At 42.0% G+C, this 27,724-nt stretch overlaps 1 protein-coding gene across 1 annotated transcript in view; it reads right to left on the minus strand.

Moving 5' to 3' along the window:
* The window catches only part of hydin (HYDIN axonemal central pair apparatus protein), a 71,101-nt gene extending 44,112 nt beyond the window's left edge, over window positions 1-26,989 (minus strand). Inside the window, 12 exon segments of the mRNA XM_029634230.2 lie at window positions 1,792-2,015; window positions 2,847-2,965; window positions 3,553-3,652; window positions 5,170-5,353; window positions 5,601-5,802; window positions 13,213-13,337; window positions 13,448-13,647; window positions 14,503-14,637; window positions 17,433-17,552; window positions 19,474-19,599; window positions 19,930-20,114; window positions 26,909-26,989. Coding sequence (XP_029490090.2) covers window positions 1,792-2,015; window positions 2,847-2,965; window positions 3,553-3,652; window positions 5,170-5,353; window positions 5,601-5,802; window positions 13,213-13,337; window positions 13,448-13,647; window positions 14,503-14,637; window positions 17,433-17,552; window positions 19,474-19,599; window positions 19,930-20,064 — 1,670 coding nt within the window. The 5' untranslated portion in view covers window positions 20,065-20,114; window positions 26,909-26,989.
* Window positions 26,990-27,724: the final 735 nt, after the last annotated feature.

The raw sequence follows: 27,724 nt of genomic DNA on the forward strand, positions 1-27,724 counted from the left end.
AGTAATAGGAGACAGCTGTAATGAGTGAGCAAGCAATTGACCACATCACTAAGCCCATTCATACACTCCATGTTGGTAAGGTAATGGTTCTCTAACTTTTTCCCAATTTGAGCTTTTTAGACATTTTGGTCATGAGAAGGCACAGATGGGTAAAGGGGGCGTTTGAGAATAAGAACATAATTTTGAAGGCGGCGCACAATTGGCCCAGCGTCGTTAGGGTTTGGCCGGGGTAGGCCGTCATTGTAAATAATAATTTTTCTTAACTGACTTGCCTAGCTAAATTTTAAAAATGGTTGAATAAAACTTGATTTAAAAAGCGATTAAAGTTTTTTCAGGAACTTGAAAAGGTGGTATAGTAATGAGGCACATGTCCACAGACACTGTGTTTTTACGTAATAAATATTATAGTTTAATGTAAACTTCAACTAGTATACTCTTTTTTATTATTTATGGTTAAACTACAGTAACATATACCATGGCATTGGTATTCTAGAGTGTAAATTATTTCCCTATAACACATGGTATTGTAATGACCTGACTAGATCATAAATGAACAATTGTCCAGGCAGAGGCTTGAGTTTGCGAATTGACGGTTTATTAAACCAACTTTACACAGGCTACTGTTTGGGCCGTAGCACACGCCAAAAAGATGACAGATAACCCACAAGCCAATCGTGACCTTCTCTTGTGAAGCCCAGACGTAAGAGAGAGAACAAAAGCTGAACCTGGTCTTAACTTCCAATGCTCCACCCCCCTGCCCAACCCCCCTCCACGCCACTCCGCCAACCACCAGGATGCCCGGCATCAGAACATTCCAGGCATTCCCGTGATTGGCAGATAGCAGGTTGATTGACATGTCGGACCCCGCGAACACCGGGTACTGGTCAGTACAACACAACCACCTCCTAGCCTAACACATAACACCCAGCTGTCTGTGCGGGTCGCTACAGTATATTTGGACAGTAGAATTCAATGGCAAAGTTCATTCTTCCACGTTGTGTTTGAGCTGCTTTTGAAAGCAAAAGTCGAATTGAAAACGTCATTGGCATTGTTAAATTCGATTTTTATCGTGGCAAGCTAGGACTGATGGTTTGGTAAACCAAGTCTGTTTGTTTGGTTACCTTGGAAACTACTGTAGCTATCTAGTAAACTTGCTAGCTACTTCAGTGGATGTTGAACACATTTCTACCGGCAAACGGCAAATGTGTTCAATTATAGCCATTGTAAAAAAGGGATAATCAACTCGGGGCTCTAAGTGTTCTATGGAAAATAATGCAACTCCGTGGAAGGTCAGTTCTACTCCATTAGCGTGTCATGGAACACACCTTCCACGTCCTTAATGATCCATATAATGCATAACCCCTAGTTTATTATGCGTTACATATTTTTTGTTTTATTCAAATAAGTTATGTAAAATTGTATAAAATGATCCGAGAATTTAATCCGGACAAATGTTGGTAATGAGAATTTGGGGTGAAGATTTTCTCAATTCTGTCGAAAATGTCAAATGTATTTAAAATTAGACAATTTGTCAAACACTAGACATCTTAGTCTTTCCAATGATATTTGATTTTTGCAGATGCTTCATGGTTTTGTAACAGACATGTTTAAAACTGGTTTCATGAGAATCACCCAGCTGCTGTGGTATGGGGTGATATATGTGTCTGGACATGCTTGCCAATGCTTTATCTACCGCAGTGGTGATGTACTGTACAGACCCTAACAAGACAATGATGGAGAGGTTGAGGACTGTGCTGGGATGGATGAGTGGGGTGATAGGGCGAGTGTTACCTAAACGTGAGGCTGATAGGTTGTGGGTTTCCCCCCACAGTGAAGATGAACTCCTCAGAGAAGACCCCCAGGGTGCTGGAGGAGAAGCAGACCTCCATGGCTTGGCAGGCCCCAGCGGGAACCATCCCCTCAGTAGGGCTGAAGGAGAAACACTGGCCAAACCCTGAGCTGGGAGGCACCAGCTTGAAGGTGGCCTCGATGAGCCCATTATTAGACAGAAGCACCTGAGAAGAGAGTGCATGGATGGATAGTGGAGTCAAATCAGGTTTAAACAGGGCGAGTTGACATTTGTAGGGAAAACCAAACTATGTAAATGTAGAATTTGATTAACCAAGCACTGTTTTCTGTGTGTTCATATTCTCACTTTTTTATTTAGCCTAATCAGAATTCATGTGTATTGTGACTGCAGTGTATATTCCATGGTCTTATCTATACTTGTTTGCTGGCTTTGGAAAGCTAGCAATACGCTAACAATGCATGATCCAACAGTCTTGTTCTGTGGGAACCAGTATCACAGTGTTTTACAGCAAGGATGCCATGAATGCCCTAAAAACAAAAGGGGCTGACTGGGTAGGCATACCTTAAATAATTAATCTAACAGTGAATTCATAGAGAGCCTGCCATGTACTGTTCTATTATAAGACTAACAGTTATAACAATTATACTTCAATTACTCAAAAGTATGGTTATCTGCAGACTACCAGCAGCAATAATGTGATTTATTTTCATGTGAGACACATCTTATTACAGGGGATAATCACAGTGCTGTTATTTCTAGTACATCTCTATTTCCTGTCTAACTCTTCTGCACCTCCAACAGCTGGGACCTTGCACATTATGAGTATCATTTGTTGGGAGGGCTGATAATCTGGAACAAAGGTGTAAAACTCTCATTCAGTGTAAGTGTAGAAATATTTGTGTCTTAGCTTTGTTTAATATTGTTAGTACATCTCCTAACTAAGGTTGATGTCATAAGGTGAAAGCACCAATTTGTAAGTCGCTCTGGATAAGAGCGTCTGCTAAATGACTTAAATGTAAATGTAAATGTTAAGTACCTCATAGCTGTGTTTGGAGCCAATAAAGATGGTACCCATGTCAAGGAGGTCAAAGTTGAATTGTAATTTGGGGCCTAACCCCTCCCCCTTTATCCGTAGTGGTAGGCGAGACTCACGGCCTAATGTGGATAACGAAGAGCACAAAGGCAGAGAATACAAAGACGGAATTAAATAAACAAACGGAATATATGTAAACAAATGAGCATGAATCAAGCACATCTGCAGGTGTGTAATGAAAACATCTACACATACTGTACATTGCCCTTTAGGCAAAAATCAACTCTCTATGACTTGTGTTATTGAGGTCACCACCTGCCCATGAAACTCAGTCAGTCATGGAAATTAATGGAAATCTGACCTCCGGCACCGGAAATATAGATGGATACCAAATGCAAATCAACCAACAACTGATTTGTCAGTATGAGATGATAGAATTATAATTGTGAACTAACACATGTTTTTTGCCTTATGGCTTGTAGGCTATATGATTTGACTATAATACCAGAAAACACCTTTTACAAAATGCATAAATATAATACATTTTCAGGCCTTGTCACTTTTGATCAAATCCAAGGTGGGGCTTTCTCATCAATGCACCATTTTATTTCTGTTCATCATACTTCTGTTTGTAACATCAAACACAACTTAGCTAATACTGTAGTAAATACATGAGCCCTCTCTCTGATCAAATTACATCAAACTTCACCTGTGATGTCGCAATAGACCGTCTGTTGATAAATCTTTGCCTCCTGTGGTTTGAAAATTATGTTGACCTCTGAGGTGGTGTTTGGCCAAATGTCCCCCTCCTGCAGGTAACACAAAGGCAAAAGAGGAGGTAACTTTAAACAATGTGCATCTTACAGTAGCAACACGATTACTGAAATCCTGCTGGAGGAGAAAGTGGTACAGTCCATCATGTGTCAAATGTGTCAAGACAGTGTAGAGTAGCTAAATTATATACTTTTGATATATAATTAAAAATATATATTATAATACTTCCCCTTTATACACTTGTGATTATGCAAGAGCAAAGACAACTCAACACTGATGAAAGATATGTATAAAGCTTCTGTCTAAATGATAGTGTCAGTCAAATAGATAAAGTCATCAAGTGGAAAATAAAAGCAGCTGAGTGCTAATGGATGTAGTACTTATTAGTTAGAAAGACACTAATGCAATCATAATCAGCAGAGCTCTGGAGAGCAGAAGGAAAAGTTTGCCTAAGGGTAACGGTGGGGTTCTGGCCTCACTCTGTGCTGATGGAGCACAGCTCTTCAAGGTGCTTTACAGAATATTTGGGTGCAGTTTGTCCCTGGAAAGCAATGCTTTTTTGGATGCCTTGCTTTTTTTTGGTAGGGAGGGTTGAGTTTGTTTTCCCCTCTGTTTTCCATCTCTCCGACATTGAGGCATCAAGGTCAAATGATTGTGAGAGTTCCCTTAGGACCTAGTGTGCTTAACAGATGCCTAGGGCGAGTTGGGTTTCGTCAGGATGGATGAGAGAATGAGTGGCTGTCTCCCCAGGGGCGTCTCAGCCCATCGGTCAGACTCCGAGACAGCAGGTGAAATCAGGTTAGAGGCTAATTAGATCCACGTGGCCATGCCTCTGACTCAGCAGGCAGTCTCCCACAGTGTTTGGGAACACTGATACTTCTCACACACACAAGAACACATGGCCCCTCATAAGTGCATTGCCACAAACACAAATGGGGTTGAAGAATATGAAATGAAATATAGGAATATTCATGGGACTTCTATAGCTGCTGTGGAGCAGTGACTCACTGCTAGGTGGCAGAATTATAAGCAGATAATTTTAAATGTGCTTTAAAGGCTGCGGTTTGTCTTCCACCACAGCTGAGTAATCCACAGAGCCAGATCTGTCACTGTCACCTGAGGCTGGAGGTGTGAGCAGACACCACACTGGGTTATAGTGGTTGGTACAGAATACTAGTACATGGTGTGGTGTAATAAAGTGCATCCATTAATTTAGTGTATAAAGTTTCCTTAGGCATTGCAATGCAAACCAATGATTATTGAGGATTTTGGCATGCAAGTTGGCATGGCTACTGTTGTATAAGAAAATATGATGATATTTGAGAAAACTGTACCTTCAATGCACTGCACTTCGTGACTCAACACATACTGTAGGTTTCCTAGAGGAGGATCACCAGGAGTGATTATATCATGTAATTCCTCTTTTGTTTGACTGTGTGCGTGCACAAAGTCCTGTATGACAGGAAAATTGGACTCTACAGTGTATATCAAAACATTTGCTATCAGTACACAGTAAATTCCCCTCCCTCCACCCCCACTCTACATCACACACCAGAGGTTCCACTGTGATGTAGTTGTCTGAGAAGGACAGTCGTTCCTCCTTCAGCTGCCTGCGTCGGTCCTGGAAGGTGCGTGAGAGCAGGGAGAGACGGTCACGTAGAGTGGGGTCTGCGTCACACTCTGTCAGGAACTGATCCATGTCATCCTCCTCCTCCCGCTGCAGTTCGGAACAGAACCTAGAGCAGAGCAGAGATACACACAGAGAGAGAGAGTATGGGGATGAGGTGGGGGATGGGGAACAGAGGAGCATCTGAACAGGCTACATAAAACAGCATTGATGTGGACTGATACTCAAATTTTTACGATGATCCATTAGCTAAGGGTCACTTCGGATGTTTGTTTACAGGAAATCAATGTCTGTTGATGTGTTGATCATGTGTATATTATGTAAATCATGGAGATGAGCATGAACAGACATCCCACCTTAGCTTCTGCTGCTCTTCCTCCTCTTTAGTGGCCAAGCTCTTCCACTGGTAGTGGACTAGAGTATCACTCCTGTTCACTATGGAGACTGAACGTTGGTTGGCCATGGAGATGTAGGTTTTCTCCACTATGACAGAGTTCCTGTCCAGCCTCACATTCACGTCTGCAGACGCTCCATACAGACTGATGCCAACATCCTCCCCTTAGGAGAAACAACAAAGCCCAGACACAAACAGCAACTGAATTATTCAAGAGCACTGTAGCTGTCCAATATATTTATAGAAAGTCAAAAGTACATGTGGGTAGTTCTAAAATACAGGCTTTTCCATTTATTTATTTTAATTTTTCAGGACTTTATGGCAAAGCCCCAAAATGTGATGCTATAGCCTAGTCAGCGTGATACTATTGGTCAGTGCTTCATAATTGGTCATGGAGATGGCACTGTTGGATTAGCATGACATGTAGATTATACTGTCTGAGCCATCCACAACAATAACAGAGTCTCTCTGGGACCCAGTGACATTAGCACAAGTCACATGGTTCCCACCGGAGCAGCCAACAGAATGAAAAAAAAAATACAATGCAAAATCATTGCATAAATCAGCATGTGGAATATGTAAATACCTCTAGCTTTTTGTTTGGCTAGTTTGGTTACATTCAAAGCAGAGTCATGGTGCTTTAGAAGAGATCCTGACCTGACCCTAATGAGTGAACCGAGCAAAAATGTAACCCAAAATGAAATAGGCTGGTATTCAAATTGCATCCTGAGTTTTAAAACAGGCAGTAAGCACCAGGCAGCCATCAAACTTCATTAAGCAAAAACATGGTTCATGTTAAATTCAGAGTAATACACCACAAGTAAACACAATGTGACGGTGTGGATCATTACCCAATAAGGTGTATTATTCTAACAATTTTTCCACAACAGTATAGTCGTACATTACATTATTCATATTTTCCTCAAAACTTTTACAGAATGCTTAAATCAATTCAATCTGACCTCAGAAGAAGGCAGAATATCTATTTTTAAAATGAATATATTGCCACAGATTAATTTCTGTAGTTCTATGCTTCCCTTGTCTCCCCTTTCTGGCTATAGGGATAAATCCATAGTGTGGTTTCGAAATACATATGGTTATATACTACTGTATATGGCAAGGTAAGTGACCCTGGATAAAAACTTACAACGAGGGAGAGATGTAGGAGGACTATTTGTACCAAACTTTAAATTGTATTTCCAGGAACTAGCATTTTGTCCCATCCTAATTTGCTTTAGACAGGATTTTTCCACTCTCTGGCTGAGTATATAGAGAAAAATGGTGTATCTTATTCCCGTGGAAGAGGTGGTCTACACTGATACTGTATATCCCTTAAACAATGTAAACTACGCTTTGGTCCTGTTATTGCTCACACAATTTTTATGTGGCGCAAAATTGAAAAACAATGTAACTGGGAATCAAAATGGCATGCCTTGCGATCTGGAGGGCAGCCTTTTCCATCCCCCCAGTGGTCCAAATTTGGAATCCTTACCCTTGCCGATATCATGGACAGTACACATTAACAGCTATGCTGGCATATGGATTCCCTTGGGAAACCCAACTACCAAACCATCCAATGTTGGGATTTATAAATAAATGATCTGGGCTCCCAAAAGGACTGATCTCTATAATATATAAACAACTTTTGGAAAGCTCATATTCTGAGCTAGCCATTAAAAAAGTATGGGCCACAGAGCTAAATGAATCTGAACATCCCTTTAAGTGGAACAAAATATGGAAAAATATAACTTTGGCATCCTGTAATCTGAACAATCAACTTTGTTTTGTTCACAGACTGTAAAACCAAGGAAAAGTGTAGGATGAAATTGGCCCAAACTCCCAACTGTTCACTCTGTCCCCTAAATCAGATGGGCACATTCCTTCATATGATGTGGACGTGCCCTGCAGTTAAATGCTTCCGGGACAAAGTTACAAAATTCATTACAAAGTGCAAATGTAAATATTTAATGCGTTGCATCTACTATGTTAATTAACGATGATAGCTTCTTAAATCTCTCAGTCAATCAGAGATGATTACTGCTGGCAGGCAGAACTGCTGCTGCTGCAAAAAAGATGTTGGTCCTTAGAGGGCAATCACCCCACTCTCTCTCAATTTGCCAGTAGATACAGTTACTATTAGAAGTTAAAAGGTTTGAATTATAGACAGTGAGAATTAATGCTAGTCAAGGAACAATTGAGGCCAGGACAAATATGCCTGACTCCGTAAAGAATAATCTCAACTAAAGCCCAAAACATACAAATAAACAATCCATGAAGCCCAGCACATACATACAAACAACATTTTAAATATTTTTTTCCTTTCTTTTCTTTCAGGCCTTCTTCTTCATATTTGTTTTCTTTCTTTTCTTTCTTTTCTTTCAAGTAGCTTGATACTGGGTAGCCTGGGTACCAGTCTCTTTAGCTAAAATTATACTCCTTTCCACTCCTTGTCATTGCGAAATAAGACTGGCCTTCCGGCAATCTTCAAATAACATTCTATCATTAATGAGTTCTAGGATATCAGAGTATGTGATCCTGATTCGATAACCTATCATCCAATCACAATGTTTATGCAAATACACTGTATATACATTACACTATATACACAATGTAGAAAATAGTACAAATAAAGAAAAACCCTTGAATGAGTAGATGTTCTGTCACATTCTGACCTTTATTTCCTTTGTTTTGTCTTTATTTAGTATGGTCAGGGTGTGAGTTGGGGTGGGCAGTCTATGTGTGTTGTTCTATGTTGTGGTTTTGAGTTCAGCCTAGTATGGTTCTCAATCAGAGGCAGGTGTTGTTAGTTGTCTCTGATTGAGAATCATACTTAGGTGGCCTGGGTTTCACTTTTGGTTTGTGGGTGTTTGTTTTCCGGGTTTCGTTCATGTTCACGTTTATTGTTTTGTATTTTCATAGTGTTCAGTTTATATCCTAAAATAAAACTTTATGGACACTTACCACACTGCGCATTGGTCCTCCGATCCTTCTCGCTTCTCCTCCTCAGAAGAGAAGGAGGAATGCCGTTACATGTTCTAAAACTGTTGATCGGTAGTGTATACGTATATATAGACGCTACAAGCTTGGAGCACCTGTATTTGTGCAGTTTCTCCCATTCTTCTATGCAGGACATCTCAAGCTCTGTCAGGCTGGATGGGGAGCACCGCTGCACAGTTATTTTCGGTCTCTCAAGAAATGTTCGATCGGGTTCAAGTCCGGGCTTTGCGCTGGGCCACTCAAGGAAATTCAGAGACTACTACTGCGTCTTGGCTGTGTGCTTAGGGTCATTGTCCTGTTGGAAGGTGAACCTTCGCCCCAGTATGAGGTCCTGAGCGCTCTGGAGCAGGTTTTCATCAAGGATCTCTCTTTACTTTGCTCCGTTCATCTTTCCCTTCGATCCTTACTAGTCTCCCAGTCCCTGCTACTGAAAAATATCCCCACAGCATGATGCTGCTACAACCATGCTTCACCGTAGGGATGGTGCCAGGTTTCCTCCAGATGTGACGCTTGGCAATCAGGCTAAAGAGTTCAATCTTGGTTGCATCAGACCAGAGAAACATTTTTTCTCATGGTCCGAGAGTCTACAGGTGCCTTTTGGAAAACTCCAAGCGGGCTGTCGTGTGCCTTTTACTGAGGAGTGGCTTATGTCTGGCCACTCCACCACAAAGGCCTGATTGGTGGAGTGCTGCTGAGATGGTTGTCCTTCTGGAAGGTTCTCCCATCTCCACAGAGGAACTCTGGAGCTCTGTCAGAGTGACCATTGTGTTCTTGGTCACCACCCTGCAGTCTCTTTGGCAAATGACAGGAGTGGCAAGGAGTGTTAGCTAAAAAGACTGGTACCCAGGCTAGCCTGGTACTACAGTAAGTCCAATGCTGGAAAACAGTCAGTCTCTATCAAATAAGTATGTATACAGTATTCTACCTCTTCAAAAGATTAGTCAAAGAAAGATAGATGCACATAAACCATTATATAGGCCTCCTGGAACCATACATCCTTTATTAGGGATGTGGATTAGGCTATACAGTACTGTACAATAATCACATTATAACAAAATCACTTCAAAGACCTTACTATAAAGGATTGGCTTGACAGTATGCCTCTTAAATAGGTGTTGCAGATAAAGTCAAAGTAAATAAGTCTTCATCAAAGTAAGATGAAGTACAAAATCCAGGGAAATAAGCTTTTTCTTTAAGACATGAATATCAATGTCACAACCTCATAAATCTATCCACTTTTCCTTTTATCCACCGATTTCTCTTGTGGAACACCAAGTAGACCTATTACAGTGGTGTGACTGTGATATCTCGGTGAACGGCACTCTTTTGGGACCAAGGGACAACGCAAGGTGGGTGAGCATGCTCACTAAGGTAGTTGCTGCCCAATTAAAGAACCTAATGTTGTCTCAGGAGGAACCGTAGATGATTAGCAGCATCACCAAAGCAAAGATACACTTAAAACCAGCACATATTAATGACGACAAGCGTGTCATGTGCAATAAAGCTGTAAGATGTGCCATACAAAAAATAAAGAATATAAAATAGGGGAAAATGGAGGGACCATAATTATCGCTGAGATCCTGATGCTATGACAACGGTTGATGGGCAAGAAAAATGTGCCTCTCTCCCCCACTGGTCGAGCCAATATCATGCTTTCATCATCTAATTTCCTCAAGAGATGAATTCTGCACGGCCATCAGTTTCCAGGCTACGCAGAGGACATTTTAACCTCAGCCGATACTGCTGTTGGAAGTTCTCCCTTTGATTGCCCATGCTGCATTTGACAGGAGACTTGAGCCCTCAGTGAACAGCTCTTGAAAAAATTCTGAAGATTCTGCTGGAGTGCTGCTGGTGAGGAGAGGGTGAGCAGAGCTAAGGGGTTAGGTTTATGGTTAGGGATACAATTAGGATTAGGGTTAGAATTATGGTTAGTGGTTAGTGGTTAGGTTTAGGGTAAGGAGTTAGGGATTTGGCGTTAAGGATACTAAAACAAGTATTCCCAAGCATAAATAGAGAGGCATACAGTATGTGATCGTATCCCAATGTAATCAAGGTTTGAAATTATTCTGTTTTTGTCAGATACTATATCTGTTTGCGTTCAATTTGCAGTGTATAAAATATTTATAACTATATTCTGCCCTCCCGACCATCCACTCAAGGAAAAACCGGCCCACGGCTGAATGTAATTGGGGACCCCTGATCTAGCACTTCAAGAACGAGAGAGAGTACGTAGCACTTCTTGTCTCCTGTCAAGTAGAAGCCGAGTATCCAGGCAGGAGCAATGAAAGAAACCTGACATCTGTTTGCATTATTGTGTTAATTTTAGGAAATGACATAGCAGTGACTGGGGAGCTGGATTCATATATAGCTATTTAGTTGTCAAATAGAATCTCAGTATTAGCAGTCACAACCTTGAGCAAAGGAACCTAATTTGTCACGCTTCGGCTACTATCCAATAAAATATACAATATGTAAATGTGTCCTAGATGAAGGCTACTAAAGGGCAAATTAATACACCAATAGATGGATTGATTAGAATAGATGGACACTGTATGTACAGTAGAATCACTGCTTAACCACCCCTGCAAAAATTTGACCATGTTTGAAATGACATGTTCATGGGTCAAAAATGTACAGTACTACTTGACAAGATACTCATGATTTGCTGCGTTCACTGGTTCCAGAGGGTAACTTCCAGAGCAGCTTCATCTGATGCATAGATGAGAAGGAGACAGAAACGGAAAGGTGCTGAATTAAAAATGATACAACCCTGATGGGCTTACAGTGAGTGGTCTTTTTAGAGTAGAGCACATTATAAAATGTTAATGCTGCTGCCCTTCACTAGACCTGTGTGTGTATGTAGTGAGACAGCAGACCACCAAGCACCACCTGAGCCAAACACACACACATGCGTTTACACGCACCTAAACACGCACACACACACACAAGCACACAGATAAACATGCACACACACACACTCAAATACTCCTCTGGCACTTAATTGGTTTACTGTATCTCACACAGATATAGTTCTCCATCACATTGCAAATTCACCTTTTATTAACTTGCAATTCTACCATAGGCTTGTCAAAATAATTAAGTGATAAAGGGGTCTACTCTAAATCCTCCATCAAATCTGGATTTCACCACAGCATAAAAACACTTTTATCAATCTTTAACACTGGAATCACCTTGAAATCCTATAAGGTCCCTTTGCCAGCACTACCCATCATCACAATCACAAACGTGGGACAGTTTAAGATCTTGAATTGAGCCAAAAATAATTGCACATCTGCTTACATTCCAAAAAGAAAACATATTGGGGTTTCCAATGGAGTTCTATCAATATCTCAAACCATTAGCTGGTATAATCACATAAACAAAACAAGACAGGCGTGTCTCCAGGGGCTGTCCATTCTAACTGGGCTGACGACACTGCTATAGGCAACAGATAACACCAGCACACCCAGCCATCCACACTCATACATCTGTTAATAGGATATATGCTAATTGGGGTGTTTTCCCTATACGCTAGGTGCAACCTGTGTGAAAGAGCAGAGATTAAAGACTGTGAATAAATGCCCCTGAAATGATTAACACTGTTTTACCATTCCTGCTGCAGGGTCATTACAAAGGGGATATTTTATTATTGTGTTCACAGTGAATGTATGGTAAACAGATTCATCGTTTTAGTTCCACTCCATTTGATGTAGTTGATTATCTTGTGCAAAAAATGTATGTAATGTGAATGTGTGCATGCATCTGTTTCTATGAAGTACCTTACTGGTGTAGAGCAAGTACTTGTGTGCTCGCGTAATGCAAAGTGAGTGGGTCTATCGGTGGGGACTCTGGGGAGACATGTACACTGAGTGTACAAAACATTAAGAACTCCTGCTCTTTCCATGACATAGAATGACCAGGTGAATCCAGGTGAAAACTACGATCCCTTATTGATGTCACTTGTTAAATCCACTTCAATCAGTGTAGATGAAGGGGAGGAGACAGGTTAAAGAATCATTTTGAAGCCTTGAAACAATTGAGACATGGATTGTGTATGTGTTCCATTCAGAGGTTGAATGGGCAAGACAAAAGATTTGTGTCTTTGAACAGGGTATGGTAGTAGGTGCCAGGCACACCGGTTTGTCAAGAACTGCAACACTGATGGGTTTTTCATGCTCAACAGTATCCCGTGTTTATCAAGAAACGTCCACCACCCAAATAACATCCAGCCATCTTGACACAACTGTGGGAAGCATTGGAGTCAACATGGGCCATCATCCCTGTGGAATGCTTTTGACACCTTGTAGAGTCCATTTCCCAACTAATTGAGGCTGTTCTGAGGGCAAAAGGGGAGGGTGCATCTCAATATCAGGAAGGTGTTCCTAATGTTTTATTCACTGGGGGTATATTGTATATGGTTTGTCCTTTGTGGGGGGAATTTTGGATGTAGATGATTGTAGAGTATAGATGCATGTGTACCATCTGTATAATGGTGACCATAAAGCTCCAAGGATACTGAATCTTGTCTAGCCAGACCTGTGCGGTGTAGCTGCTGCTTTATAGTTATGGTCTTGCACCTGTATGGTAGTGAAGAAACAGATCCTGGCTGTGGTCTCCTGCAGTCTTGGGTAGAAAGTCAACTGTCACCTGCATGCTCTCTCCAACTCCAATAGTTCCAAGAGGGGGCTCCACTGAAAAAGGTCTTGACAGAACAAAGGCATGGACAGGTAGAAATGGTTGGTTTAGCATAGAGTACTTGGGCTAGAACAGACTAAAGGCTAGAACATACTCCTTTCATAGATCATCTCTCACCTGTGTGTGCTTAGCTGAAACTTGGCCTCACAGTTGCCAATGTTGCGCACCAGCAGGGTCTTCTGTGAGGAGCATTTCACAGGGCACAGAGAGAAGTGCAGGTGGTCAGGGAAGTCTAGGATGGCCCGCGCCCCAATCGCCCGGATAGGAACCTCAAACCTCTCCCTCTCTGTCACACAGATGAGCCTGTGGATGTAGTCCTGGGAGACGGGGGAGGAGAGGTTACTTTTTGAAGTTCACAAGGACAGGACAGCACAGAGGTAGACTTCAGATTCAACTTTGATCAGTTTCTTATTGGATTCTGTCTCATGTGGTGCATGAAGGACATGTCCTGATCAACAATGTCTTGGAACTATAACACATGCATAACCAAAGGTTCACTACTGCTCCAAATGTTCACATCTTGTCAAATATGTTGTTTTTTCAGGGGTCTGTCATCCAAACAGTCATCTCTCCCTATTGTCTCCATACAGATGAGTTGGCTCCAGGCCTGATTATGTTGCCAAGGCCCCTGAATCTCTCTAACAACTACACTCTGTATTAATGTGCAAGCAGAGCAAATCAGATTACCAGGCCATATTAGAGCCTGGAGAATGGCAGCTAATGGAGTGAGAGTAGGCGGTGGTGGAAACATTCCCTGTCATGCCCATGCTCATCAAAGCACACTCTCTGATGGAATTACAGTGCAGAGGCGCATTAACAAGGAATATGAGCTTTGACATTGATGTTTCACCGTGTTGTCATTACTGAAGAGGAAAACCTGAAGCATTGAAATCTTTCCTTCAGACCAAGGGTAATGAACGAGACTGGTTTCTTAACTAGGCCGACATTCCTTTCAGTAATTTTCAGAACATAAGAAAGCTGTTTTCTTTTGAAATCAGAAAGAGGAAATTTCATGAACAGATTGAATAAAGTTGGAATAAAGTTGGAAACACTTGTTTGCTTTGATCCATAGCATTAAAAGAAAAAGTAATAGTTTATTGCACTTTACAGTGTTCCAACTGTTTGTTAAGTGTGTTGCCATATCATTTTTATTTGATTTGTGTTGACAGTACCTTGTTCTCCTGAGGTGTAAAGAGGACACTGAATGTGGACGCCATCCCTGGGGCCACTTTGCTACACACATCCACTGGACTGACCACTTTAAAATACAGAGAGTCTCCCTCCACCACCTTCACCAGCCGTGGGATCTAAAGACCAGAAAGACACACACACACACACACACACACACACACACACACACACAGAAGAGAGAGGGACATAATGACTAACTCTCCACTTTCTTTGCAACATCCCTACTCCCTACTCTCCTAAGCCCCAAAAGAAGCTCAAAGACAACAAACATATTTAAGAGAAATAACTGCAAGAAGAACATAAGAAATTATATTCCTTTCCTTTGTTTTAAAAATATATATATTTCAACAGCTGGTGGCAGTTTGACAGACCATACTAAGGTACAGAACTGTGTTCACTTTGGCAGCTATTTTAGATTTAGTTTTAGTCTCAGTCACATTTTAGTCATTTCATCCTTCTTAGTTTTAGTTATTATCAGTCGACTTAAACTCAGGACAATTTTAGTGTAGTTTTAGTCACAGTCATTTTTGTCAAATATTCGTCAGTGCATTTTTTTTCCATTAAATAATTGACTTGTAACTTCCATTAAGATAGCCTTGTCCAACGAGGCCTACTATCCCCTCATATAGCTGGCACATTGCTATTGTGGAAGATAGTAACCAATGCCAGCCATGACTTACCATAGGCTACAAAACCTTGGCAACAGGTTAAACAATTTAAGCGTACAGCTCTTTTCTCCCAATCATAACCTTGGGATGGGGCTAAATAACAGTGACTCGTATTTGCCGACTGCAAGAGCAGCAGTACAGATGAATAACAGCACACATGGGAAAATGGAGCATGTGATGTGATCAAAGCGAAAATAGCCAACATGAAAGTAAGAGAGTAAACATTATAGTTTGTAGTTGAGGTTAGTTACAATTAAAGTGTCCTGGTTCGCTGGCTGTGCAGCAGTTCAAAATATTTCTGAGTGACTGAAGTGACTGCCCGGAAGCTGTGTGACTGAAAAGCCGTTAATTCTGCCAATGAGAGGATTGCATAAAATATTCTGCAAAGATATGAATGCTTATGATTGGACAAAAAATATTAATGTCTAATTGAATGTCCATTAGTCTCATGTGGAATTCTAGTCTCGTCACATTTTCGTCAACTAAAATGAAAACGAATTTGTTACTAAAGTTATTGTGTTTTTCATGGCATCTCGTCTCGCTATCGTCATTAGTTTTCGTGAGGTAAAATAGGTTGTTGACAAATATTTTTCATCATAGTTATTGTTGACGAAATTAACACTGGAACAAAACAGTGCGTCACCAAATGCATCAATGTAAAAGTTAACTTGTGTAACTTCTGTTTGATATAAAAATCAGCCAAATGCAATACATCCTAAAAAAAGAGTTTGGGGTTTGGACAGGCATGCAACATAGTATATTTAGAAATTCAGGATTTAAATGGCCAATAAATAAGAGGAATTGTGGCTTTGACTCTACTGCCAATAACATTTTCTAGGCCTATCTATTTGCCATCAACATGGGACTGCAGTGAGAAAGTGAGACATTTGACTACGAAGCTAAATCTTTCATATATTTTCTCCTTGCATTTTAAATCCAACTACTGTATGCATTACAGCTTCAATGTGGTCATGAATAAATTTAATAAAGAGGTTGTTTTTCTATGGAATTAATATACATATTCTTTACAGTATGTCTACCCCATCTCCCTGAAAGATAAATGGTTGGGAGAAAATATGTAGGTTGTAGACTACCAAATCAGTTGACACTATATAATCCTTTCATCACAATGCTTTTTGTTCAAACTAAAAAAAGACCTAATTAAAAAACACATAATGTAGTTACTAATGAGTTTCACTGTTCTGAAAGGATGAAACCGGTAGAAATAGTTGGTATTTGAAAGGATGAGTGTAGGGGAAAGAGAGGTATGTTATTGTGTGAGGAATATTGTGAATGCACTGTAGCCTATAAGAAAAGGGGTAATAATGCACTGTAGCCTATAAGAAAAGGGGTAATAATGCACTATAGCCTATAAGAAAAGGGGTAATAATGCACTGTAGCCTATAAGAAAAATGGTAATAATGCACTGTAGCCTATAAGAAAAAGGGTAATAATGCACTGTAGCCTATAAGAAAAAGGGTAATAATGCACTGTAGCCTATAAGAAAAAGGGTAATAATGCACAATGCACATAGCTGGGCCAGAGATTTTATTATGTTGGGAATTACTATTGCATTACATAGTAAAATTACTGTACCTCTGTGACTTCCACAATGCATTATCAACATGTGAAAGAAGAGACATAACATCATCGTTGATCAATGGTATCATAACTGAGAGGCAAGTTAAAAGCATATCAATCATTGTAGAGTTGTAAAAAGATTGTTATGCCTTTTCATGTGTCGAAAACAGAACTTCTCCAGATTTCATGCACTTACACCTTTTTATAATGGACTGACAGTTACATTTGGATATTTCTTCTAAATCCTAGGTAGGTTATGCATTAAATGTATAGGCTACGCCTAACAATATATTTCCTTGACTTATCTCTGACACCATGACAGGGTTTTAGGAGAGACATATTTTCTAACTGTAATCGAGCCCATTTAAATGATAGATCCATGCATGATTCAGCCCTTTCATCTGATTAATTACAGTTTATTGAGTGTTTGCAGTGGAGCACTTTTTAATGGAGAATCCAATCACATATTGGTGTGGCACATATGGGGTTGTAACTAATGACCAGTGGGCATTGTGTCCTAATAACGTACGCCATACAATTATCACTGGGAATTCAGATGGATCAAGAAAATCTCCAGAACTACCCACTCTCCACATGACTGCTCGCTCAGCCTCACATCAACCTTCCACGCTTCCCTGGTACCCAAACCCGCCCTGCCCTACCTTGTCATTGTTACGGAGAATCAGTGAAATCTCATAGGTCTCTGAGGGCGTATAATTCTGGAACACAATCTCCGAGGGGTATGGCTGGAACATGGCCTGGTCCACATCAATGGTAGAGAACTGAGAACAGCACAGAGGAAAAGTAAAAAAGACAGGATTCTTAGGGTAGGAACAATAACATACTTTTTTTGAGCAAGCCACATTGTGCCTTTAGTAACTCACATATTACAAAATAATATCACATAATAATTGTAGACAATTGCAATTGTTTAAGTTACATTAGATGGTCTCTACTACTACAGTAGGAGGTCACATCAGACAATGCTGACTAAGGGAAGGCTGCTTACAGGCCTGGTTCATAAACTTAATATCAATTCTGTCAAAATGACCTTCATCTCATAATGATGATGCATTCTGTATTCTGCAACTGTGGAAATTTACTCCACACAATCGGCCAGCTTGTAAGTGAAAAAAAGAATGCCTTGATTTGAACCCTCTTCATCCTATTTGACTTAATTGTGTATACAATTTCAGAAGATGGGCTCAGATTTAAGGACAAGCTGGTTGGAAAATAATTATATTAGCTAACATTAGTATTACAGAGGCAAGAAAACGCTGGAGGTAGAAAGGGACAAAGAGAGAGAGAGAGAGAGAGAGAGAAAGAGAGGTGCAGAGAGCAGATGCTTTATAAGATTTTTTCCTTCAATCGAGTGATCGTGGCATGCAACTATGGTTTTCCTTCACAGAAAATACAATCGAGTGATCGTGGCATGCAACTATCGTTTTCCTTCACAGAAAATACAATCGAGTGATCGTGGCATGCAACTATGGTTTTCCTTCACAGAAAATACAATCGAGTGATTGTGGCATGCAACTATGGTTTTCCTTCACAAAAAATATATTAGTACAACACATTCGACAGACAATATCTTCATTTTCATCAGATGATAACAGAAGTGCAATGCTATCCGGCTAGCAGCCACACAAGTAAATGAGCTTACAATGAAAAAGCAAGGTATTTTTTGCAAAAACGTTGCATGGCCATCATATTTCTAATGTTTATCTTAGAATTAATGTAGCCAGCTACATTTCCTAATGTTTTGCTGAAAGTTAATCTTGCACCAAAAGTACAGGAGAAAGGTAGCTACACATCTGCTCATAGAATGCCTGTTCATGAATTCTCATCAGAGTGGAAAAAAATTTACGTTGGTCTGATGACGAGCAGAAATTACAATGAGAAGCATTTTAGATCTGCCTTTACAAAACGCTTCAAGATATTCATTCCCCCCCCCCTACTTTTGCCGCTTTTTCTCCCCAATTGGTAGTTACAGTCTTGTCTCATCGCTGCAACTCCCGTACAGACTCAGCAGAGCCGAAGGTCGTAAGCCGTGCGTCCTCCGAAACACAACCCAACCAAGAGACTGCACTGCTTCTTGACACAATGCCCACTTAACCCGGAAGCCAGCCACACCAATGTGTCAGAGGAAACACGGTACACCTAGCGACTGTGTCAGTGTGCACTGCGCCCGGCCCGCCACAGGAGTCACTAGTGCGCGATGGGACAAGGACATCCCTGCCGGCCAAACCCTCCCCTAACCCGGATGACAATGAGCCAATTGTGCACCGCCCCATGGGTCTCCCGGTTGCGGCCGGCTGCGACAGAGTCTTGACTCAAACCCAGAATCTCTAGTGGCACAGCTAGCACTGCGATTCAGTGCCTTAGACCACTGCGCCACTCGGGAGGCCAGTAAGATATTTCTTGTGCGTTTTATATATTTTGTTCTATGTGAAAAACTCAATTCTGCATTAACGTGACCCCTGAGCCTAAACATATATAATATTAGACTAAAACATAATCATTTCAAACCTTGCTTACATTTGTATACAATCACATGTACTGTATCTTTCTAGTATGTGTGGGAATACTTTGGAAATGTATTTATTTTTGATCAGAAAACTTGTAGAATCACCCGCGGGCCAAACTCGGCCTGTATGCCGCGAGTTGGGAAATCCTGTTGTAGTGCATTTGCATAGACTTTACCTTCTGGTGAGTGGTCTCAGTCATGTCTATCAGCTCTAGAATGCGTGGTGGGTGCATCGCATGTGTATTTGCCAGACGCTCCTCCGTAGATTGAGACATCTCTTGTGCAAAAGCGGATGGTGTCAACTACATTGAGAAAGGGAATTCAATGAACAGAATCCATGAGTGATCATTAAATAAAAATGTCCATCCTTGACCACAGACATATTCCTGGAATGTTATTATTCTCCCCTTTTAGAATAGGTCAACTCAAACACATATTCTGCTTAATTTCCCCCATAATAACATCTCTCCATCAGTTAGTTCATCAATAAGTAAACATAGAACTGCACTCATTTCAAAGTCAGGGACACATTTTTATATATATAAATGAATAATGAAGTAGGAGGATATATTCAATAATAGCTGCAAGTCATGTGTATATTGAAAACATACACTCCACATGAATGTACTCACTTTTTTAGGCATATCCTCTCTTCTAACTAGTTTGGGATTCCTGGGTGCCACCACTTTGCTCTTGAATCCCTCTGGTATTTTCAGAGGCAGGCTTGGCAGAGCCGCATGGGATGCCTGAACCTTGGAGGTGGGCATTGCAAAGTTGGATCTTTCTTTGTTTAGTTCATTTGAGAATACAGCGGATCCTGTTGAATATGAACAAATTCATTTATTTAGAAATCAACAAGACAGACTCACTAAGAGTCTTTATTCTAGTAGATACACTACCCTTCAAAAGTTTGGGTTCACTTAGTGTCACGAGAATTTTCAATCCCAATGATAATAACTGACAATCAATAGCTCTGACCAATCCCTGAGATCTGTAAGACCATGGGTTTAATAACAATTAGTCAAGTACTCAGCTTATGCAAAAAGATAGTACAGTTTATTCATGAGAACATTCTGAAGTCCATTATACAAAGACATCCATTTTATAGCTACGCACATACTTCCACACAAACAGTAGGTATCCTACGCACATACTGTACATACACACAAACAGTAGGTGAGTTTTATCCTTCTCCATAGTTCTCACCACTGTTCTTCTGTGTTTTCTTAGGCACACACACATTTCTCTCTCTCCCAGTCCAACCTAATTCGACTTGTGTTTAATACTTTAAGTATTCCTTATACATGCAACATAAACTATACTCGCTAATGGTTACGTTTCAGGGTAGAATTATTTAATCATTATCTTTAAACATATCAATGATTTTATCACTTAGTAATGTCCGTGTTTTTTTTTTAAAGCCATTTTTTGTCCATTAAAATAACATAAAATTGATCAGAAATACAGTGTAGACATTGTTAATGTTGTAAATGACTATTGTAGCTAAAAACTGCAGATTTTTAATAGAATATCTACATAGGAGTACATAGGAGTACAGAGGCCCATTATCATTTACATTTACATTTAAGTCATTTAGCAGACGCTCTTATCCAGAGCGACTTACAAATTGGTGCATTCACCTTATGACATCCAGTGGAACAGCCACTTTACAATAGTGCATCTAAATCTTTTAAGGGGGGTGAGAAGGATTACTTTATCCTATCCTAGGTATTCCTTAAAGAGGTGGGGTTTCAGGTGTCTCCGGAAGGTGGTGATTGACTCCGCTGTCCTGGCGTCGTGAGGGAGTTTGTTCCACCATTGGGGGGCCAGAGCAGCGAACAGTTTTGACTGGGCTGAGCGGGAACTGTACTTCCTCAGTGGTAGGGAGGCGAGCAGGCCAGAGGTGGATGAACGCAGTGCCCTTGTTTGGGTGTAGGGCCTGATCAGAGCCTGGAGGTACTGAGGTGCCGTTCCCCTCACAGCTCCGTAGGCAAGCACCATGGTCTTGTAGCGGATGCGAGCTTCAACTGGAAGCCAGTGGAGAGAGCGGAGGAGCGGGGTGACGTGAGAGAACTTGGGAAGGTTGAACACCAGACGGGCTGCGGCGTTCTGGATGAGTTGTAGGGGTTTAATGGCACAGGCAGGGAGCCCAGCCAACAGCGAGTTGCAGTAATCCAGACGGGAGATGACAAGTTCCTGGATTAGGACCTGCGCCGCTTCCTGTGTGAGGCAGGGTCGTACTCTGCGGATGTTGTAGAGCATGAACCTACAGGAACGGGCCACCGCCTTGATGTTAGTTGAGAACGACAGGGTGTTGTCCAGGATCACGCCAAGGTTCTTAGCGCTCTGGGAGGAGGACACAGTGGAGTTGTCAACCGTGATGGCGAGATCATGGAAAGGGCAGTCCTTCCCGGGAGGAAGAGCAGCTCCGTCTTGCCGAGGTTCAGCTTGAGGTGGTGATCCGTCATCCACACTGATATGTCTGCCAGACATGCAGAGATGCGATTCGCCACCTGGTCATCAGAAGGGGGAAAGGAGAAGATTAATTGTGTGTCGTCTGCATAGCAATGATAGGAGAGACCATGTGAGGTTATGACAGAGCCAAGTGACTTGGTGTATAGCGAGAATAGGAGAGGGGCCTAGAAGAACAGAGCCCTGGGGGACACCAGTGGTGAGAGCACGTGGTGAGGAGACGGATTCTCGCCACGCCACCTGGTAGGAGCGACCTGTCAGGTAGGACGCAATCCAAGCGTGGGCCGCGCCGGAGATGCCCAACTCGGAGAGGGTGGAGAGGAGGATCTGATGGTTCACAGTATCGAAGGCAGCCGATAGGTCTAGAAGGATGAGAGCAGAGGAGAGAGAGTTAGCTTTAGCAGTGCGGAGCGCCTCCGTGATACAGAGAAGAGCAGTCTCAGTTGAATGACTAGTCTTGAAACCTGACTGATTTGGATCAAGAAGGTCATTCTGAGAGAGATAGCGGGAGAGCTGGCCAAGGACGGCACGTTCAAGAGTTTTGGAGAGAAAAGAAAGAAGGGATACTGGTCTGTAGTTGTTGACATCGGAGGGATCGAGTGTAGGTTTTTTCAGAAGGGTGCAACTCTCGCTCTCTTGAAGACGGAAGGGACGTAGCCAGCGGTCAGGGATGAGTTGATGTAAGGGAGGTAAGGGAGAAGGTCTCCGGAAATGGTCTGGAGAAGAGAGGAGGGGATAGGGTCAAGCGGGCAGGTTGTTGGGCGGCCGGCCGTCACAAGACGCGAGATTTCATCTGGAGAGAGAGGGGAGAAAGAGGTCAGAGCACAGGGTAGGGCAGTGTGAGCAGAACCAGCGGTGTCGTTTGACTTAGCAAACGAGGATCGGATGTCGTCGACCTTCTTTTCAAAATGGTTGACGAAGTCATCTGCAGAGAGGGAGGAGGGGGGGAGGAGGATTCAGGAGGGAGGAGAAGGTGGCAAAGAGCTTCCTAGGGTTAGAGGCAGATGCTTGGAATTTAGAGTGGTAGAAAGTGGCTTTAGCAGCAGAGACAGAAGAGGAAAATGTAGAGAGGAGGGAGTGAAAGGATGCCAGGTCCGCAGGGAGGCGAGTTTTCCTCCATTTCCGCTCGGCTGCCCGGAGCCCTGTTCTGTGAGCTCGCAATGAGTCGTCGAGCCACGGAGCGGGAGGGGAGGACCGAGCCGGCCTGGAGGATAGGGGACATAGAGAGTCAAAGGATGCAGAAAGGGAGGAGAGGAGGGTTGAGGAGGCAGAATCAGGAGATAGGTTGGAGAAGGTTTGAGCAGAGGGAAGAGATGATAGGATGGAAGAGGAGAGAGTAGCGGGGGAGAGAGAGCGAAGGTTGGGACGGCGCGATACCATCCGAGTAGGGGCAGTGTGGGAAGTGTTGGATGAGAGCGAGAGGGAAAAGGATACAAGGTAGTGGTCGGAGACTTGGAGGGGAGTTGCAATGAGGTTAGTGGAAGAACAGCATCTAGTAAAGATGAGGTCGGGCGTATTGCCTGCCTTGTGAGTAGGGGGGGAAGGTGAGAGGGAGAGGTCAAAAGAGGAGAGGAGTGGAAAGAAGGAGGCAGAGAGGAATGAGTCAAAGGTAGACGTGGGGAGGTTAAAGTCGCCCAGAACTGTGAGAGGTGAGCCGTCCTCAGGAAAGGAGCTTATCAAGGCATCAAGCTCATTGATGAACTCTCCGAGGGAACCTGGAGGGCGATAAATGATAAGGATGTTAAGCTTGAAAGGGCTGGTAACTGTGACAGCATGGAATTCAAAGGAGGCGATAGACAGATGGGTAAGGGGAGAAAGAGAGAATGACCACTTGGGAGAGATGAGGATCCCGGTGCCACCACCCCGCTGACCAGAAGCTCTCGGGGTGTGCGAGAACACGTGGGCGGACGAAGAGAGAGCAGTAGGAGTAGCAGTGTTATCTGTGGTGATCCATGTTTCCGTCAGTGCCAAGAAGTCGAGGGACTGGAGGGAGGCATAGGCTGAGATGAACTCTGCCTTGTTGGCCGCAGATCGGCAGTTCCAGAGGCTACCGGAGACCTGGAACTCCACGTGGGTCGTGCGCGCTGGGACCACCAGATTAGGGTGGCCGCGGCCACGCGGTGTGGAGCGTTTGTATGGTCTGTGCAGAGAGGAGAGAACAGGGATAGACAGACACATAGTTGACAGGCTACAGAAGAGGCTACGCTAATGCAAAGGAGATTGGAATGACAAGTGGACTACACGTCTCGAATGTTCAGAAAGTTGAGCTTACGTAGCAAGAATCTTATTGACTAAAATGATTAAAATGATACAGTACTGCTGAAGTAGGCTAGCTGGCAGTGGCTGCGTTGTTGACTTTGTAGGCTAGCTGGCAGTGGCTGCGTTGTTGATTCGGGGGGCTAGCTGGCTAGCTAGCAGTGTTGATTACGTTACGTTGCGTTAAAAGAACGACAATAGCTGGCTAGCTAACCTAGAAAATCGCTCTAGACTACACAATTATCTTTGATACAGAGACGGCTATGTAGCTAGCTATGTAGCTAGCTACAATCAACAAATCAAACCGTTGTACTGTAATGAAATGAAATGAAAATGTGATACTACCTGTGGAGCGAGGCGGAATGCGACCGGGTTGTTGAGTTCTATTCGGTAGACGTTGGCTAGCTGTTGGCTAGCTAGCAGTGTCTCCTACGTTAAGGACGACAAATAGCTGGCTAGCTAACCTCGGTAAATTAAGATAATCACTCTAAAACTACACACTCTAAACTACACAATTATCTTGGATACGAAGACAGCAAAGACAACTATGTAGCTAGCTAACACTACACTAATCAAGTCGTTCAGTTGAGGGTAATAGTTTCTATCAGCAACCATCACTACTGTGTTCCAATGGCACGTTGCGTTAGATAATCCAAGTTTATCATGTAAAAGGCTAATGTAAAAGGCTAATTGATCATTAGATCATTAGAACAGTTTTCAGCACAGCTGAAAACTGTTGTGGTGATTAAAGCAGCAATAAAACTGGCCTTCTTTAGACTAGTTGAGTATCTGGAGCATCAGCATTTGTGAGTTTGATTACAGGCTCAAAATGGCCAGAAACAAATACCTTTTTTTCTGAAACAACGCTGTGTTCTTTAGACTAGTTGAATATCTGGAGCATTGGCATTTGTGGGTTAAATTACAGGCTCAAAATGGGCAGAAACAAACACCTTTCTTCAGACAATGCTGTGTACTACTCCCTTCACAAAACAGCGCAAACTGGCCCTAACCAGAATAGAAAGAGGAGTGGGAGGCCCCGGTGCACAACTGAGCAAGAGGACAAGTACATAAGGGTGTCTAGTTTGAGAAACAGACCTCTCACAAGTCCTCAACTGGCAGGTTCATTAAATAGTACCCGCAAAACACCAGTCTCAACATCAACAGTGAAGATGATGGCCTTCTAGGCAGAGTTCCTCTGTCCAGTGTCTGTGTTCTTTTGCCCATCTTAATCTTTTATTTTTATTGGCCAGTCTGAGATATGGCGTTTTCTTTGCAACTCTACCTAGAAGGCCAGCATCCTGGAGTCGCCTCTTCACTGTTGACGTTGAGACTGGTTGAAGCTGCAAGTTGAGGACTTGTGAGGCGTCTGTTGCCGGGGGCGGGACACGAGCGCCCCGGGATGCGGGCACTGAAGGGGAGTTCGCCCAGGGCGCCATATAAACTAGAACCGCCACATACACTTGAAACAAATCTCCAAACCGAAAACTGCAGCCAAAAATGCTTTCTGCTACTTAGATCAGTGAAATGTAAGCTAAACTGACAACGGAGTGAAGAGCAGAAATCAACTAGCAAGCAAGCAAGTCGCAGCAATGAAGAACGCGAAGGGTGGAGAATTCTGGCACATGGGAGATTTTCGGCACAACACCTGGATGTCTCGTATCCTACTTATATCAGTACACTCGTAACAACTTAAGCATTATGAAACTTCTATTCAATCAAATAAACCTCAATAACTTAGCAAATAAACCATTCATTTTTTGTTGACCAAATTCACCACTCTCTCGTTAATCGCCATACAAAAAACGAATTCATTGTGGGCGAAAAAACTAAACCTGCTTGAATGAGAGATTTCCTGCGGAGTTGGGCCTCTCAATTCAATTCAAGGGCTTTATTGGCATGGGAAACATGTGTTAACATTGCCAAAGCAAGTGAGGTAGACAACATACAAAGTGAATATATAAAGTGAAAAACAACAAAAATTAACAGTAAACATTACACGTACAGAAGTTTCAAACCAGTAAAGACATTACAAATGTCATATTATATATATATATATATATATAGTGTTTTAACAATGTACAAATGGTTAAAGGACACAAGATAAAATAAATAAGCATAAATATGGGTTGTATTTACAATGGTGTTTGTTCTTCACTGGTTGCCCTTTTCTCGTGGCAACAGGTCACAAATCTTGCTGCTGTGATGGCACACTGTGGAATTTCACCCAGTAGATATGGGAGTTTTTCAAAATTGGATTTGTTTTCGAATTCTTTGTGGATCTGTGTAATCTGAGGGAAATATGTCTCTCTAATATGGTCGTACATTGGGCAGGAGGTTAGGAAGTGCAGCTCAGTTTCCACCTCATTTTGTGGGCAGTGAGCACATAGCCTGTCTTCTCTTGAGAGCCATGTCTGCCTACGGCGGCCTTTCTCAATAGCAAGGCTATGCTCACTGAGTCTGTACATAGTCAAAGCTCTCTCTTCCTCCCTGCTGAAGTTATGTTACTTGGCAAGTCTGGTGGTAAACAGTGATCAAAAGTAATTTATTTCGTGTTTTGGATCAATTACAGCCTGTGCGCAGAGATAACAGTTCTTCAGCACTGTAACTAGAATTGTCTTTACTTTGGCTGAGTAATTTATTATTATTGGTAACGAAGGTATATTGAATCCATCCAAATTTGTCAATATTTCGTCTGGCGTTCAAATCTGCAAACAGTACAATAACGTTATACTAGCAACCAACTAACGTTAGCAACTAGCTAACGTTAGCTATAAACTTCAGTAAATGTGTCTACATTATCAAGCCAGTTCAAACATTTTATACTCAGTTCTAGGTTCTTTATATTCCTAGTAACCAGGCATTGGCATTTGTTTTGAAACTTACAGAATAGTCACCAATAGTTGTCCCTCTCTTTCTCTCCTTTCGGTTTGTAGCGCATTTAGCCGTTACCATGGCACCGACTCTACGGGCGTGCTGGTTCCTTCTCTTTGGTCACGTGGTCCTCATTGATCATTGGTCACGTGTCCAAAGCGGGAATAAAAGGGTGGGTTTCGGGGAGGCAACGTCAGAAACAATGTATCCAAATGTACCTCTGAGACAACCCAACCCATACTCTCTTATTAGAGTGACCAGTCTTCTATCTAGCCGCCTATGTTAAGCCCATTAAGTAAATAATTGAAATCAATAGATATGATCAAAGTTAATAATTCTAATTGGGTATCAAGATCACAAATGTTAGATTTATCTAACTAGGCTTCATTAGTAGGCTATGCATGCATTCCTTTCTGAGCACTCAAACTACATGTGAAAGAGTTTGGAAGTCTTGTTAAACAATATGTATGCTACATTTGGGGTATTAATCTATAAATTGTGGTGCCAGCATATTTGTAATGTTTGCTATCAAAAATGTTTAATGTTTCTTTAACAGTTATTTTATCCCAGTAGACATATGCATGAGTATGCACTAGGTAGTAGAACGTGTGAAAGATCATGAATAATAGAGTAGCAGACTATTTTGTCCTGAAGACCCTGATACCAGGGGATTTCTCTCAAAATGCACATGCCTATTCTGCATCACCAAAAAATTACAGTATGAGTCCAGGCCTAACTCCCTATGCCACATTAATTGATAAGATATCATATGTCAGGTTGAGTTAGAACATTACAACAGTGTAGGGGATTGACTTCAGCAAAAGGGCC

Source organism: Oncorhynchus nerka, linkage group LG25 (assembly GCF_034236695.1).
Source record: "Oncorhynchus nerka isolate Pitt River linkage group LG25, Oner_Uvic_2.0, whole genome shotgun sequence".
NCBI lineage: Eukaryota > Metazoa > Chordata > Actinopteri > Salmoniformes > Salmonidae > Oncorhynchus > Oncorhynchus nerka.